Source organism: Anoplopoma fimbria, chromosome 17 (assembly GCF_027596085.1).
Source record: "Anoplopoma fimbria isolate UVic2021 breed Golden Eagle Sablefish chromosome 17, Afim_UVic_2022, whole genome shotgun sequence".
Taxonomy (NCBI): domain Eukaryota; kingdom Metazoa; phylum Chordata; class Actinopteri; order Perciformes; family Anoplopomatidae; genus Anoplopoma; species Anoplopoma fimbria.
This window is the reverse complement of record NC_072465.1, coordinates 904,780-921,906: the sequence shown is the minus strand read 5'-3', so window position 1 is coordinate 921,906 and position 17,127 is coordinate 904,780. Positions and strand designations below refer to the sequence as shown.

Below are 17,127 nucleotides of genomic sequence, written 5' to 3'. Positions count from 1 at the left end.
ATGACATTGTGGTATTACAACTAGTGTTGAAGCCAAATGTGATGAGAAAACATGAAAAAAGAAAACAAACTGTTTGGTGGAACATTTCAGAAACAAAGAGCAGAGCAGATTATTTGTCTTCAAACATGTCAATGGGTGTCATTTCAGTAAAGACACACAATTAATAAATCTCAGTGTGATTTAGCAGAGAAACAACAAGTCAAAGATATCGGAAATGATTATTCAAATGCTTCTTACAGAAGTGGTATGCCATGCACTTCTTAGCTACACAGAAGGGGTTGGATGAAAAACAACAAACAGTGCCATCCTGTGGTGGCAGGTCAAGAAGCACAAAGACGATTTAAGGAAACTCAGAGATGGTTGGCATAGCCCTCTCCGCCGTCTGCAGTGTCGACGGTTTTGGTGCGCTGATTTTGCACAGAAGCATACAGATCAGACAGGGTGGAGACGGCTTCAGCGTTGCTTTCATCCTCCTTCTCTGACTCAGGAGGCTCCTCCCGATAAACTACATCTGAGTACTGTATCTGTGGAGAGACACGGCCAGATTGTGGCCTGGGAGCCTTTATGGTCAGGTTGGCATAGCAGTCCTGAGTTTTGGACTAGATGGAGACAGAAAAAACAATAATCACACAACATTATATGTACAGGACAGGTTTAAAGAGTATTATATCAAAGTTATCCAATATGATGCAAAACAATCATCTCCTTTGCTTGCAAAGGGCCTTAGCACCACATGTTCAACAGTTAAGACCTCAATCTTTGAAAAGGAGTTTAAAGACTCTACCTGTGAGTCAGAATTGACTCTATGTTGATCCCTCAAAGATGAAGAGTGTTGAGGATCAACTCCTGTGAACAGAGTCGAGCCTGTGGAAAACAGCATCACACTGTAAACCGACACAGGTGAAGGCATTGAAAGAGACACACGTGTAAGACGCACTTACTTGACTGCATGTAGCTTATGTTTCCATAAATAGGATTATCTTCCATCTGCCTTCGGCTCCGTCTTAAATTGGACATACAAAGAGGTTATGTGTTTAATTTTTTTCAGTTTGGTAATTACTTCTGAAAAAGCCGACTGTTAAAGAGGATATAAATTTGTCTTCTCCTCTGACCAGTGAATATATAAATATATATATATATATATATGATCCATACCTTTGTCTTGGTTTACATACCCCTTTTCCTGTTGCAGGATAAAGGATAATACAATCACCATCAGTTACAGAAAATTAATTTGTGTTCACTGGATTTGTCACTAGCAAATAACGTATTTACCTGATGAACATTTGGATACACAGCAAAAAATATTCAAACACAGTGAGAGGACCAGTAGTGTGCTGATGACGCCAAATATAACCTGATCAACTTGTTTGGATTGACCGATCCAACCTGGAGAAACACAGAAAATAATGATTCATTTAAGATAATTTAATACTTGTCTTTCAATAATAATTTGTGTTGGATATGTTTTTTCCACCAAAGTTAAGCTATAAAAATTCATAAAATCATATTGACATGTCCTGCATTGAAAACGCAAAACATGATATGTCACACCTAACCACGTGTATTTGAGTTTTGGGGAAACTGGAGCACCTATAGAAAACATTTGCAGACACAAAGACAACAGGAAGGCAAACAAAGACCTCACCAGTATAGCGAGGTGACAGTACACACCACTGAACCACAGTGTCTACCCACTCAGAATTAAACAGTAAATTTAAGAAACTAAGGAAAATGGCAAGTTTATTTTTAGAGCACATTTCACACAGAGACAGCTGAAATATCACAATAATAGTGCACATAGAGTTTGAAAAAGCATAAAAGAAAAATTTAGTGGACACTGTAAACTTAAGAACACTGAAACTGCATTGTATACCCACTGTCACAGACGGTATGCACACATCAGTTTTGTAGGAAAAATGACATTCATTTGTTTGTTTACCTGCTGCTATTTTCTAACATAATCCATGACTGAGCGAATACCCATCCTCATTACAAGTGCAGGTAAAATGTAAAATGTGATTTGTGTCAGTGAAACCCTGGCCATGTGGTAAGCTGACTTACAGCTTCTTGTCCACAAATTTCGACCTGAGTCTTTTGTTTGGGTTTGTCACAAGACTGCACAAGGTTTAAAAAATATAATTTATTACCCAAAAGTTAAAGGAGTAAGTCTCAGCAGACTGTTTCATTCCCTGCTGGGTAAACAAGGCAATAAAACAAATCATGGAAGCAGATTTACACCACCTAGAGAATGTGTCTTCAGAGGATCTTCAGCAGAAGATGAGGTTTTGAGTTTGTGATGACACACATGAATGTGTGAACTGTGTGATTGCACAGTGTAGCAGGTTGCAAAAATATATGCTAAGCAAAAAAAATTGCATTCATTTCCTATCTCCAAAAATATTTGCAAAGCCATGTTTCAGTGCACAACAGGGTAGTGTTTGTTGCAGTGGCGTGCACTGAAACAAGGCTTTCTCTGAATCTATGTCTGGCTTTAATAAAGTGAAATATTCAATCACTGTTTATTCATCTTCACCACAACATTAATGGAAAATGCTTTTCAAAATCTGCTCTGATTGTTGTCCTCTTACTGTTCAAACGGCATTAAATCTAACAAATGAATAGATACATATATAAATTTACTAAATTCTCATTTATTATTAAAATAATAAATCATACACCAACTCAGTAAACAAATATTCAAAATGATCAGGAATAACTTATTAATTCAAGTGTGAACCTTTTAAATGCAACAAAAAAGGTCAAATTTAAACAGTAATATAATTTCAAGTATATAATGTAAAATAAATGTAACTGAATAGAAATTAAATAGATTGGCCAACGGTTTAAGCTATTTGCAGTCAGTATCGGCCCGATATCTGACATCAGTAGTGGGGCAACCCTATATAAAACCCATAATTATTTCATACAACATACCATATTGAGATATACATAATATTATTGGACATTCACAATTAAGTGGTGTGGTGTGAGCCACTGAGTGATTCTTCAACATGCATCTGTGTTTCACTGACTGCCTTCATTAAGTTACAGTTTCATCAGAGAGCGTCTGAAAGGAATAGTTAAATCACATTGTTACCATAGTAGCATCCAGTGGTGGAAGATTTATTCAGATCCTTTCCTGAAGTAAAAGTGCTCATACAACACTGTAAAAATAATCTTTGACAGGTTAAAGTCTGGTATTTATATTGTTACTTAAGTGAAAAAAATGGGAAAAAAAGGAAAATGGACTATGACCTCTCTAGTCTCTACAATAGCTAATGTAACCATGTTACCCAACTGGTCGCTGTAGTATTTTATTTATTTTTCTTAATGCATCTGAACGTCGCATATACCATAGATGACCTTTCAATCTCACATTAACCCTTACAAAGATTGACTATGGTAACGTCTTACATTGGATTACATTTTCTATATCTTCAATCAAGACTTACCACATTGTTGTGTCTCATTGCATCCTCTTTCCATGGCAATACAGTTTTAACCAAGGACAATTATCTATCTCTCTCTCTCTCTCGCTCTCTCTATGTCTCTCTTACTATACTGCTAATGTGATAAACAAGATTGCAGCATCTGTTGCATGTTTATCCTCACACCGTGTGATGCATTCTCAAGAGAAGAAGCTGTTAACACAGTTAAAAAAGAACTGTTGACGTAGCAGGATGTGTGCTGTTGCAGAAAACCACAAACTTTTTGGAGACTGAAAATAACATCAAAGCAACACGAAGTGAGACAGTGAACCTCTTTTGACAATATTAAGGAATAGTATAGTTAAAACAACAAATTTTCACATAAATTACCCTGAAAATTCCTTTTGGTATCTTTGAGAAAGTAAATGGTTGCATTCATTGGCTGGCCTGTGCGTAATATTTATAATTTTGTCATGTATCTTTTGAGACGATAAATTCCCCCCTCAACATTATGCTCAATATAATGGAGCATTATGGCGCCTGACTGAGGATAAACCAAATGTTCTTGACTCTAGACTCTAGACTTTACCGTCACCTGATGACCATTGCTACATGACTTGAGATGCAGAAATGAGCAGAGAATGATCAGAAAGACGAACGGTTGAAATGACAGAAAGATCGTAGCCACAAACACTGGTTACACCTGGTTACAATAAAGTCTGCTTGTCTTTGAAGATGGATTTAAATGTTGTAGTTTGAATAATGAATGAATGAAAACAGTACCGTTGTTCTGTCTTAAATCACATAATTTTACCAACTTCCTATAGTTTTCTTATTTTTACATTTCTGTTACATGCACACCACACCCTTTTCCAAATTTGACGTTAATGTCATTTCAGTGAAGTGGCGACTCAAGCCTGTCACATCCTCCCACTGGTCCCCAGGTCTGTTTTTACACATCAAACCCAACAACACTGGATGATTGGTTTCCTGTAAGGTGTGTAGGTTACTGTAGGCCAAGCCTTGTCCATCTTCCCATCATGATACACAGTTATTTTAAGAGATGGATCTGCAGAAGGAGAAGCCAGGGTATGTGTGAGTTTTTGAGGATTCATCAAAGGAAGCAGTGGGCACACAATAGAGGTTCAATAGAGGTTCTGTATATCAGATTGCACAGCTCCTCCTGATGACAATGTGTTCTGTATTGGGACTACATGATCACAAATCTCTGCCTGTTATGGTTTTATGGCACTGTGTGAAATCAAAGGAATAGTTAGAAAAATAAAATAGATACTTCTCAATGGAGGATTCATCATCCTGAAAGAGTTGACTTTGTTTTTCTCTTTAGATTTCAATAGACAGTATGCTATTGGTGCGAATGTGCTACAGTGACATCTTGAGGCCTTTTGGGCGTTACACATCCTACACTGTTTTCATTTTATTCCTCGTGGTTCCAGACACTCTTTGAACTCTGATACGAAGTTCACACAAACTCAGACAAATGGGGGCTGATTCATTAGTTCTGAGGCAAACTATAAAACTCCTCTTTATTCAAGGAATACAATGACATTAAGGTTTTATCTTCACAGTGACCTTACCGTACTTTTTTTTGTAGCCTATCCAGGAATACCTAATGTCATAGTGATCTGACAATTAATGTTAATAACCTCATGGTCTCAAGGATTTTTTATAGCAATCTATCCAATCAGCAAAACACATTTAAAGTGCTATATGAGCAGTAAAAGTTCTTATCAGGACCAGAGTAACCCGGATTATATAATTGTATAGCATTATATTACTGATGCACGAGCATGTAAAAAGCATGTCATTTCTGTGTCTATTGAAGAAAGCTTATTGTACTTAACATACTCATGAGAACTTCATTCTACAACAATTCATCTTTTTTTTTAAATACTTACATTGTTTAGATGCAAAACATGCATCTAAATTCCGTTAAGTAGAAGTATTATGGAAGCATTCAAGGACTGCTATTTATCACATAAACAAAAATAACAAAAATAATGTTTGCTATATAAAAGGACATTTTTTTAATAAAGAGAATATACTGCTGCGCTACAAGCTCACCCTTATCTGTTGTAATGAACTATTGTGCTGACAAGTGCAGAACCAAACTGTACTGTGCAACAAAATAAAAGCAAAATGAGCAAAAGTCAACTATTATTATTATTATTATATTCCTTTATTGATCCCCATGGGGGAAATTCAAGTGTTGCAGCAGCTCAACTACACAGACACAGACAATAAATACACATACTATACAACTACACAGACAATAAATACACATACTATACAACTACACAGACAATAAATACACATACTATACAACTACACAGACAATAAATACACATACTATACAACTACACAGACAATAAATACACATACTATACAACTACACAGACAATAAATACACATACTATACAACTACACAGACAATAAATACACATACTATACAACTACACAGACAATAAATACACATACATACTATACAACTACACAGACAATAAATACACATACTATACAACTACACAGACAATAAATACACATACTATACAACTACACAGACAATAAATACACATACTATACAACTACACAGACAATAAATACACATACTATACAACTACACAGACAATAAATACACATACTATACAACTACACAGACAATAAATACACATACTATACAACTACACAGACAATAAATACACATACTATACAACTACACAGACAATAAATACACATACTATACAACAAAATAAAGATAGAATTATTATCATTATTTGATAAGAATAAAAGTCTACAAACGAGTAACTTTGAAGGACAAACAGTTAAGTTGCACAATATTGTTTGAAAGCAAAAATGTGAGAGAGTTTTTGCATATTTTGACAGTTTGTCTCCATGAGTTAAACCGACAGAACACCACCCAGGCCAGTGGCCCTCCTCCCGGGCCTCAGACATACCTAGAAGGCGGGTCTTCCTCCTCTAACACCTCCTCCTCCTCCTCCTCCTCCTCCTCCTGTTGTCCTCTCTCTCCTGAACGCTGATGTGTTACTAACTTCAGCCTCTCTCTCCGACAAAATGTTCAAATTCGGATCCAGACTCCTGCTGCTGTTCGTGCTGGCCTTCCCCTGTGGCCTGCTGTCCATCGGTAGGTCATACTCTTAGTTTCGGTTCATCTCTGCTCAGTTAACAACGCTTAGACAGCCTCACATGTAGATATATTATATATATTGACGTGGCATAGTCACGTCTCCACTGCTGCTTCACTGACGTCAATGTACAGACGTTTTGTTCACAAGTTTATTCATAGTTATGACAAAGTTGTATCTCGTTTGTGAGCTTTAGAAGTGATTCTTTTTTAGAAAAAGTCTAAAAGTCCTGGTGGATGCAGCAGAAGTGAAGGTCTCGCTGCTGCAGGGACACGTCAGCATAGATCAGATGGTTCCTCTCTGTGTGTTTGTGTTTATTGTGTCTCTTTACTTTCAAATGGCAAACTAGTGTTTTATCTGCAGACAGGGAACGTTTTTCACAATGTCTCCACAGTTACATTGTTTAAAATGAGATCCATCCATTCATTTTACATTACATGTAACTAGCAGCAATACTCATCACTTTGAAACATAGTATTCATTGATTGGTTTGCTGAAGGGCCTTACTGGTGTGTAGTATTCCAATTATATTGGGCTACATTGTCATTTTTTTTCATAAGAGCAAATCATAATGTTCTCCCAAATTTTTTTCACAGCCACACTTTTGTTTCTCTGCAAAACATGGTTGTGTTGTATTGTATTCACACAAAAAAGTGGTGTGAAAGAAAACTATCAGTTAATGTTGATATGAGTTCATTATCTATTTTGTTAAAAGATGCTAGCCGAGAAAATCAAACTACCAAAAAAGTTTGGAAATACCAGGAAAACACAAAAATGGGACGATGCTCAAAATTCTGGACAATATAACATTTATCAACATTATTTCCTATGATGGTTAAACCATAACTCATACCGTTGTGTGCAGGCCATGTCTCCGCAGACTCAGACTCTGCTGAGGACATTGCTGAGGACCCAGAAGCTGCAGTAGATGAGGAGGAAGACGAAGAAGAGGTGCTCGTTGAGGAAGATCAGATGCAACCCATGGTATGTATGTTTTTATCATGCAGTAGTATATCCAACCATAGATTTAAATGCTGATGATCGAAAGACGATGTCATGTGATGTTCCTCTTCAGGATGGAGACGAAGAAGACTCTGATGAAGGAGCTGATAAACTGATATCCTCTAACCCTGATGCCGAAACAACCATCCTCTTCACGACAGGAGAAGGTGGGTTCGGATCTTTTCTTCAAGATTTCATTCACACTAAGTGAATATATCTTCCAAGAGTTTTATAGTGAGACATATTCGGCAAATCTGTGGCTTTGTTCCTTCATTTTATAAGTCGTACTTTAATCGTTTTTATGCCTTTTACGTTATATTTATTTGTATTTATAATTTTAGAGTTTCCTGCCAATGAAATTGTGAGGTTCCTGGTGGGTTTCACCAACAAGGGAAGTCAGGCTTTCACTGTTCAGTCGTTGGAGGCCTCCTTCCGTTACCCCCAAGACTTCCAGTTCTACATCCAGAACGTAAGTTTATTCTATCATAAAAACAAACAAACATACAAGAATGTGATAATTTGCTGATTTGTTTTCATTTTGAGATGATCCAAAAGTCCTCAATATGTGTTTCAAAGTTTTTGGGATGGGATTGTATTAGAGTATGTTAAAATAGGATTCTGAACAATATAGAGGTTAATAAAATACCTGCATAGGATAAATAAAACCATTACAATTGCACACATTGATTGAGTAGTGGAAGTTAAGAAAAAATCTACACCATTGATTTTTATTTATGTATCTAATGTATGGGTTTGTGTATGTTTCTGAATGATGTGTGTGTTGTGTAGTTCACAGCGTTGCCTCTGAGCACCGTGGTGCCGCCCCAGGCTCAGGCCTCCTTCGAGTACTCCTTCATTCCAGCTCAGCCCATGGCGGGGCGCCCGTTTGGTCTTGTTATCCTCCTGAACTATCTTGACACTGAGGTAAAAAGGTTTTTCATTATTTATTTATAAAATGTATATTTGTGGTTGTGGTGCTTGAGGTCTGTTCAGCTTCACGTTTTAGAGAAAAGATGTAGTGCGATGATGTCAGACGCAGGAAGGTTTTTCACAGCCCACCTCAAATTTAGATTATTCATGAAAACTAATACCTAATTAGTCATTGTCAGCAAAGCAGTTTGTCTTTTATGTTGTTGTTTTTTTGTATAATTGGGACGACTGGTGGCTCCTTACTGTCATTATTTTCTTCCTGCTGAGCTTTGACTGTTGTTTTCATGCTATTAACGAATGATGTGACAGACGCTGAGTGCAGCTCTAAAAAAGAAAGTTCTTGAAAGTTCACTTAAAGTTTTTGCTTACTAGTTTTAATTTTTTTTCGCCAGGGCAACGTGTTTCAGACTGCCATCTACAACCAGACTGTCACCATCACCGAGCTAGAAGAGGGAATAGACGGAGAAACGTAAGGCTTTCTTCTATCATGTTCTATCACGTACATACTTGTTAAAGAAAAGGTGGATGAAGTTTTTGCTCTTTCATATTATTTCACTGCAAAAAATGTAATGAAGACAGCACGCTATAAAGTAGCACCACAATTACTAAATCAGTAAGTTGACATATTAAACCAATATCTGCATCTCAGTTTTATGTAAATTTTGTGTAAATCAAATTATTTGCCCACCTATTACTTATTTGAAAGGTCTCTTACATGCAGCTCTCTAAGGCTTCACAATACCAGCCTTCCTAGTCTATTGCAGCACATGTGAGAACCTGTAAAAAGGAGGTGTGAAATTGGCACAAAGAGATTAGTTGTCAGAATTGTGCTGCTGGTGCAAGAGGCAGAAACTGTCACCAGCAATTTATTCAAGCAAAGCAAAGTGTTTTGCCTCCTAAAATCTCAAAACCAATCCGAATATGTGTGAAATACTGATCACTTGAAAGTCTTTTAAGGGTAGAAATGGGCCAATTTTGTTAAACTGGTCTTTATGATAAAACTTTTCAGTTGCTGACAACGGGAGCTATTTGCTTGAATATTGTTATTTTTTTAATGGCTTGTTTGCTTTTCTATATAATTTGCATTTAGTATTCATTAAATCAACAGCAGAATATTTAGGAAAGGTTATAGAAATGTTTTAATATCTCAGTCTTCAACTTGCTTGGTTGCTATAGATATTTAAATAAATTGCATCAGCCCCCCAAAAAATTGAAACATAGATGGCTTCACATTGTGACCATTTATTAGTTTGGTATGTAAGTACAGTAAACTCTACATTGTGTATTCAGTCAGCCAGTAGCCATGCATAACTTAAAGATTATGGTATGCTCTTCCGTCCCCTTATAAAAAAAGAAATCATTACTACACACTATTATACTACTATACGCACTATTTTTTTTCCTGCAGGATGTTCTTGTACATCTTCCTGGCTGGACTGGTGTCCCTAATGCTCTTTGGGGTGTACCAGGTCCTGGAGACGAGGACGGTATGTGTTTGTCTTCTATCGGCTGCTTTTATTAATCAAGTTAAGATATGTATGTTTGGTCTTAATGATGTACTTGGGAGATGGGTTGAGTGATTCACTCTGTTTTACCAATGCAATTGTAATAGAATATTTCCTGTGTGTGAAGTCAATGGCAGCAAAAGGAATAGAGTGCACATTAACTAAGGGTGTCGTCCATCCTCCTCCCTGTGAAATATTCTCCTTAGACAGGGAGACATTGATATTGAAGCAGGCTGATGGATAAAATGTTTTCTAAATTAGACATGTTGTCTTTTAAATTGTCTTATTGCAGAAAAAGAGAATCCCGGTGAAAATAGAGAAGGGCACTGGTGGGATGAGCGATGTGGACATCAGCTGGATTCCTCAGGAGACTCTCAATGTCATGAGTATGTTCAGTTTTATCCCAACTGTTACAAGTAATAACAGATAAACCAGACAAATTATTTGTTAGCTCACATTACTGTAACTCTCCATGAAATTGTTTTTGTGTTTTTTGCATCCTGTCTTACAGACAAGGCCTCCCCTAAAGCATCTCCACGGAAACGAACCAATAGGGCAGCTGGAGCAGATCAATAAAACTGTCCGTTTCCATCCATCATCATACTGTCCATCAGGCTTTTAAAGCTATTTTCCTCGCCGTGGTAACCCGATTCCCATTTACAATGGACCAACATTTCCAACCCGAGCAGCGAGTTTCTGATGTTTGTGTGGATCTCATCCTGCTGGAACAACCACCAGAGAGCATCCTGGACTCTACTGCTCTGATCAGAGCAAGGCCATTTAGACACTAACAGGACTGAACTACAGTCCAATTTTAAAGGGACTTTTTTATCAGTATGTATGTGTGAGATTTGATAAGAGATGAACCAATAAGTCATTAAACTTTTTGTGGAAAACAAAGCGATTGTGGTAAAAACTGCCCCGAAAACAGAGCAGAATAAATCAACTTGCTGGCTTTATGAATGCTGTCAAGTCATAGTTAAATTACTTTTTATTTTGGAGATTTGTTATCTTCATTTTTAGGTTTCAAATCATTCCCTTTTCATTTGTTGAATGAGGTGAATCTGCCTCTTCTATATCATGTAAACACCATTGTGCCTTTCTGCACTGTATCTGTGGTGCCCAGCAAAGACTTAATGTTAAGAAAAATGTAGATGCAATTGATTAAAAGGTTTCCCACTGATACCCCTCTCCTTTTACCATCCAGTCACATATAGAATGAAGTTGAAGTAAATAAATGTTTTTCAGTGGAGCAATGGCAGCTGCATTCACAACATATATTAAACAGTGTTCTCTTGAGGTTTCTGCAGGTTTAGTTTACCTGTTTTTTTTTTCTCCGTGTTGTACGGTAACTTCTCCTTGGTTAAACATTCCAAACTCTTTACTAAGTGCTGTTGGTGCAATCTGCCAGATTGCATGCCATTTCTTTTGGGAGAAAAATATGTTTTCAAAAGACAATAAAAGGGTCAACAAAGTGTACTGTGTCCCATTAGTTGCTCACTTAAAAACTGTTGTCTTCTGCCTTCTCTGACAGTTGTGGTTTGTGCAACCAACTACACAGAGTTTGGGTAAAATGTGGATGGTGTCACTCAAAGAATTCTGAAAGGAATTGACATGTAGGGTTGCAACTAACAATTATTTTCATAATCAAATAATGGTTTGGGTCAAAAAACATCCGAAACAATGAAAACTGCCCATCACACTTTCCCAGAGCCTAAAGTCATCAGATCCAGTCCAAACCCGATCCAACTGATCAACAGATGAACAGATGTTCAATTTATGATGTTAAGATAAGGAAAAGAAGAACATTCTCCTGTTTGACAATCTGGATCATCATATTTTTGCTTTTTAAATTATTTAAACATCAACTAATCAATTAATGTATTAATCGTTGCAGCTGTGATGACATGACATTTTGAGCCACAGAGAGTTTGCACAACGTTAAGCCTACATTTTACAGGTTTCATGTAATGAACTATGTAATGTGGCACAAAGTAACAAGACATTGATTAAAAGAGATTGTTTCTTTTTGGTCTACTTCAATAAATGTATTCCAAATAAATGCTAAATTTGTGTATCCCTTCAACCAGCAGGTTTACTGAACATACAGTAATGTGCAAGTTGTACACAGGTTTAATGCATCTGAAATAAAATACTTATTTTTTTATTTAGTACATCTGTATAGGAGTAGAAACATCAGGACATATAACTGCTAATCAAATAAAGTTTCTGTGTCTATCCGTGTAATGTGTGCATATTGCATTTGCTTATGCACTCATTTAATCATTTATTTCTATATCCCCATAGCAACATTTTCTATATGCCTTATGCTTATATGATAATGATGGGATGGACGCACATACCTTTAAACTCAAAATAACAGTCTATATAACAGAAATCTGTTTACCCCTATAAACCTACCAAATTACTGCTTCCCAAAATGAGAAAATAATGCAACTTTTAAAATGTACTTAATCTTTGCATGGTGGTGTGGACAGGATGAGATTTAACTTTGAAACACATGGACTATATAATACACTTGTAATAAAAAGGCAGCTATGCACTGTAAGAATAGAGAGGAGCTTCGACATTGAGATAACATCAGATATTATCTATAAAGTACGAGTAAGTGTCAGATAACAAGCAGGGGCATCCTGAGAGTCCTCCATGTGAAGCAGGAGTGTTGTTGGACCGTAGTCGTGCATCCTGCTGTGAGCCGACTGACACCCACTGCTACCACCATTATTATTACTAGTCACATTACTATTACTATTACCTGTACCATTAAGCATTTTAGCTTTACTTCCACCCTGAAGCCCTTTTGCTTTCTCGTTCTGCAGGTTTCCATGAATGAATGTTGTGGTACCTGGACCGTAGTCGTGCCTCCTGCTGTGAGCCGACTGACACCCACTGCTACTTCCATTATTATTATTAATCACATTACTATCCCTATTTTCATAACTATAATTCTACTGTAATAATTGCTGCTGTTATTATAAGTAGTCTTATTATATGAATCATTTATGTCATATACATTGAATGTGTTGTATCTCTGTTATGCTGCTCATTCTGTACACATGACATCTATTGCATTCTGTCCATCCTGGAGAAGGATCCCTCCTCTGTCGTTCTCCCAGAGGTTTCTTCCTTTTTTCTCCCTGTTAAAGGGGTTTTTAGGGGAGTTTTTCCTGTGCCGATGTGAGGGAAGGACAGAGGATGTGAGGGTCTAAGGACAGAGGAAGGACAGAGGATGTGAGGGTGTAAGGACAGAGGATGTGAGGGTGTAAGGACAGAGGATGTGAGGGTGTAAGGACAGAGGATGTGAGGGTGTAAGGACAGAGGATGTGAGGGTGTAAGGACAGAGGAGGATGGTGAGGGTGTAAGGACAGAGGATGTGAGGGTGTAAGGACAGAGGATGTGAGGGTCTAAGGACAGAGGAGGTGAGGGTCTAAGGACAGAGGATGTGAGGGTGTAAGGACAGAGGATGTGAGGGTGTAAGGACAGAGGATGTGAGGGTCTAAGGACAGAGGATGTGAGGGTCCTTTAAGGACAGAGGATGTCAGGGTCTAAGGACAGAGGATATTATTATATTCCTTTATTGATCCCCTGGGGAAACACATACTATACACAGCTGAGGGTGTAAGGACACACAGACAATAAATACACATACTATACAACTACACAGACAATAAATACACATACTATACAACTACACAGACAATAAATACACATATTATACAATAAATACACATACAAAACAGACAATAAATACACATACTATACAACTACACAGACAATAAATACACATACTATACAATAAAATAAAAAGGATGTCTCATGTGTACAGATTGTAAAGCCCTCTGGTGGTTCCTCTCGGGGAGGTGAGAGCTGTCCGGTGCTGAGGAGAGAGATGAGCTCAGCGCACAGCAGGGGGCAGGTAACGTCAGCAGCCGGCCGGAGCAGGGAAAGACTGGATACACACCCACCGACACCACCGACACACACCGACACACACCGACACACATCCATAATGGGCAGTTAAATCGGTTCCTTGTGATTCAGCTCCGCAGCCCTCCGCTTGGCTTGAAATGGGATGAAATGGGATTTTTCATGTCGACGAAGATCGGAGGGATCCTTCCGTTTGCCTTGGGTAAGATATCTCAAGACACTTCCGATGGAGGACTGCCTGACACCGTTTCTTTATCTCCCTTTGCATCAGAAATGTCACGCCATGATTGTAATCTTTATTCATCTCCATCAGTGTTGGTGATGGATGCAGTACACCCATCGACGACAGAGACTGGCTGTCTGTACTTAGGTGGTGTGCAACATCCAAAAATACATCTAAAAAAAAACATCAAACTGATTTATTTTTTAAAGGCCACTTTTACTAATATTCACTGCCTAAATTGTGCTTATTTTTGCATTCTCTTGCACATTATTGTGTATTCTACACGTTTTGGCATTTTGTGGAAGAAACATATGGGATGCAGTTGTCAGGATTATTATCTGTGGTAACATCTGCCATTAACAGCCCACTGACATTTGCCTAAAGTTGAGTTCAGACGACAGGATTGCAAAAAGCAATGTTAAAAACGTTTGAATATACTTATGACTCAACAAAATCAAACACAAATTGAATGAAATATTGTGTTTTTGTGAAAAAAGTTGCATGATCATGAGCAGTATTTGAAGTGTGGAGATGGTAGAGAAAGATAAACCAGACAGAGACTGTTCCACACAGAAGTAAATGACCAAATTACCTAAAAAAATTAGGCTATTTTGCTTGTGCCTATAAAATCAACTAAGTCATCACCTGTGTGTGTTTTTCAGTATTCCTGTCCCTAGTGGTGTCAGGAGACTCACATGTAGATGTGAAGTGTGAGAACATTTATAAGGACTTTTCTGATTGTGTCCTGGAGCTGGGACAGAGCATGGACAACTACCAAGAGAATGTGACCAGCGAGAGGGGAGTCGACGCCGTCTGCAGGTGATAATAGCTTTATGATTGAGTGAGTGTGTGAACAGCATCCAGTACCAACTTGTGCACATGGGACATCCCGAATTAAATGGGCATGTTTATACCTAAACAGCTAAAGTCACTTTTAACCGGAGAAGGCGAGAACTGAAAGACAAAGCAACTGAGATGGGCTCTAATAAAAACTTTAAGTAAAAGACGCTGATCTACAGCACTGTGCACAAAACTGTATTTCAGTACAAAAAGTATGAAATAATGCATGATTTAGTGAATGAATACAGACGGGTACAGTATGAAGTGTGCATCTTCTGATAAAACGCTGGAGAGAAAAAGAGCAGATGCCATGATCTCAGAGGGAGAATAGAGAAATGAATGGTGCTGAGACACTGAGCCATTGTACTAAATAATGTATGACTTTGCTGCAGCAGTAATGAAATTCCGGGGACGTTTTTTGTCATTGTTACGGCATGCACTCTACAACCCCTTCGCAGTATATTTAAGACAAAGATTTACACCTAAGCCTTCTGTTGGAAATGGCCCTCTTGCAATATCATCTGCGATATTGTTTCACTCTCTGATGCAGTTGCCATGGTAATTAAAGCTGAGTTTGACTTACTTGAAGCCACCATAACCGTCTGAGTGATAGATTACTGGCAAGCAAATTAATCCGAGACAGCCAGTGCACGTCTGCAGTCTGTAGCCAGGATGGATTCTTGAGTGAAATGGCAGACGCAGCGTTGATCTGATAATGCTTTGTTTGCCACAGCCACTGGGAAGACTTCCACACATGTGCCCTCAGAGCGCTGTCCGACTGTAAGGAGGAAGTCAGCTCCATCTGGGAGAATCTGAAGCGGGACTCCATGAAGATGCAGTTCCAGGGAAGTCTGTTCGACCTGTGCAGCCCCAGCTCCTCGCCCAGCATAAGTTCACCTCTCACTGCCCTTATTCTACCCCTGATAGGCGTGCTGATCATGGCTGGGCCCAACTGGTTCCTAGTATAAATCAGGGCGGGGTGGGGGTGAGGAGATGGGAGGGGTGATGACAAGGGCCTCAAATTCCTCTGGGTTCAGTCCTCCTGAGTTCAACCTTAAAGCCAAGGATTTAAAAGGGATGAGTGTTTGAATAATAAGGATTATTTTGTCTCAGAGCCATGCGGGTCTGTGGCTGGCCAATCAATATTTTCTGCAATGAATAATGTTTGAAACCTCCCTTATGTCTAGAAACTGATAGAGTACTGTAGTTGAGAAAACTACATTTCAGCCAACTCATCAGTCCAGGCAGACTAAGGCAAACCCGCCAAGTATTCAAGGGATTTCAGATACAAACAGCCAGACACCTGTGGCTCTGGGTTACCTATATACAAGGAGTGGACGCAATATCATGATCACCTGTAAAATCTAATGCAATGAATACTATATTTATGAACATTATCATGTTCAGTTTTTGTGGATTCAACCCGTAGGTCCTTTTTTAAAACAGTATTTGAGAAATTGTCCTGGTTTTCATTATATTCTAAGACAGCAGTGTGTTAATGTTTGCCCTCTCCCTGTATTGTATGGGTTTATGATAGTTGAAGGAATAATTGGGTGTCCTCGGAGCAGATCTTTAACACTGTCAAGTCGGTACGCTAAATGTAAAGACACTGCCAGTAGCTAGTTAGCTTAGCTTACCACACGGCTAACTTGTACTTTTTTACACTTTTTTACGGATTTAAACAACCTAAAAGTTAATTAGTGAGTTTAAGGTATGACCAGAGGGGGGTTTTGTTACCTTTGGACGGAGCTGGGTTATCTGTTTCCTCCTGTTCCCTTGTCCTTTAGCGACGCCAAGTTAACCGGCCTTTAGCCGTGGCTTTACATTTATTGTACGGACATAAGAGTGTGATCGATTGTCCCATCTGCTGCTCGACAAGAAAGCAAATTTAAGAAATTGAATTAGTAAATTTGTATATGTACAGCCAATCTATCGTGATGTTATAGCTGTCAAATTGCAAGAAAACATTTAAAGGAGCATGTCACAAAAAAGTAACAACAATATCTTAGCAATCTTTTATCTCAGTCGTTAAGAAACAATTTGAATATTTTGTCAATTTATTAATCCGTGAAAGGACAAAGCCT

At 38.1% G+C, this 17,127-nt stretch overlaps 2 protein-coding genes across 2 annotated transcripts; both read left to right on the top strand.

Annotated features, from left to right (window-relative positions):
- Window positions 1-6,465: 6,465 nt before the first annotated feature.
- On the top strand, window positions 6,466-11,507 carry LOC129105703 (translocon-associated protein subunit alpha-like). Its single transcript, XM_054616866.1, has 9 exons — window positions 6,466-6,594; window positions 7,461-7,579; window positions 7,671-7,764; window positions 7,939-8,066; window positions 8,387-8,521; window positions 8,920-8,996; window positions 9,936-10,014; window positions 10,325-10,418; window positions 10,544-11,507. The coding sequence occupies exons 1-9, from the start codon at window positions 6,525-6,527 to the stop codon at window positions 10,606-10,608; spliced, it is 861 nt and encodes a 286-aa protein (XP_054472841.1). The 5' UTR covers window positions 6,466-6,524; the 3' UTR covers window positions 10,609-11,507.
- A 2,623-nt stretch (window positions 11,508-14,130) lies between these two features.
- LOC129105219 (neuritin-B-like) lies at window positions 14,131-16,011 on the top strand. The gene is made up of 3 exons (XM_054616115.1): window positions 14,131-14,182; window positions 14,866-15,022; window positions 15,777-16,011. Exons 1-3 carry the CDS (start codon window positions 14,131-14,133, stop codon window positions 16,009-16,011), a joined length of 444 nt encoding a protein of 147 aa, XP_054472090.1.
- The last annotated feature ends 1,116 nt before the right edge of the window (window positions 16,012-17,127 follow it).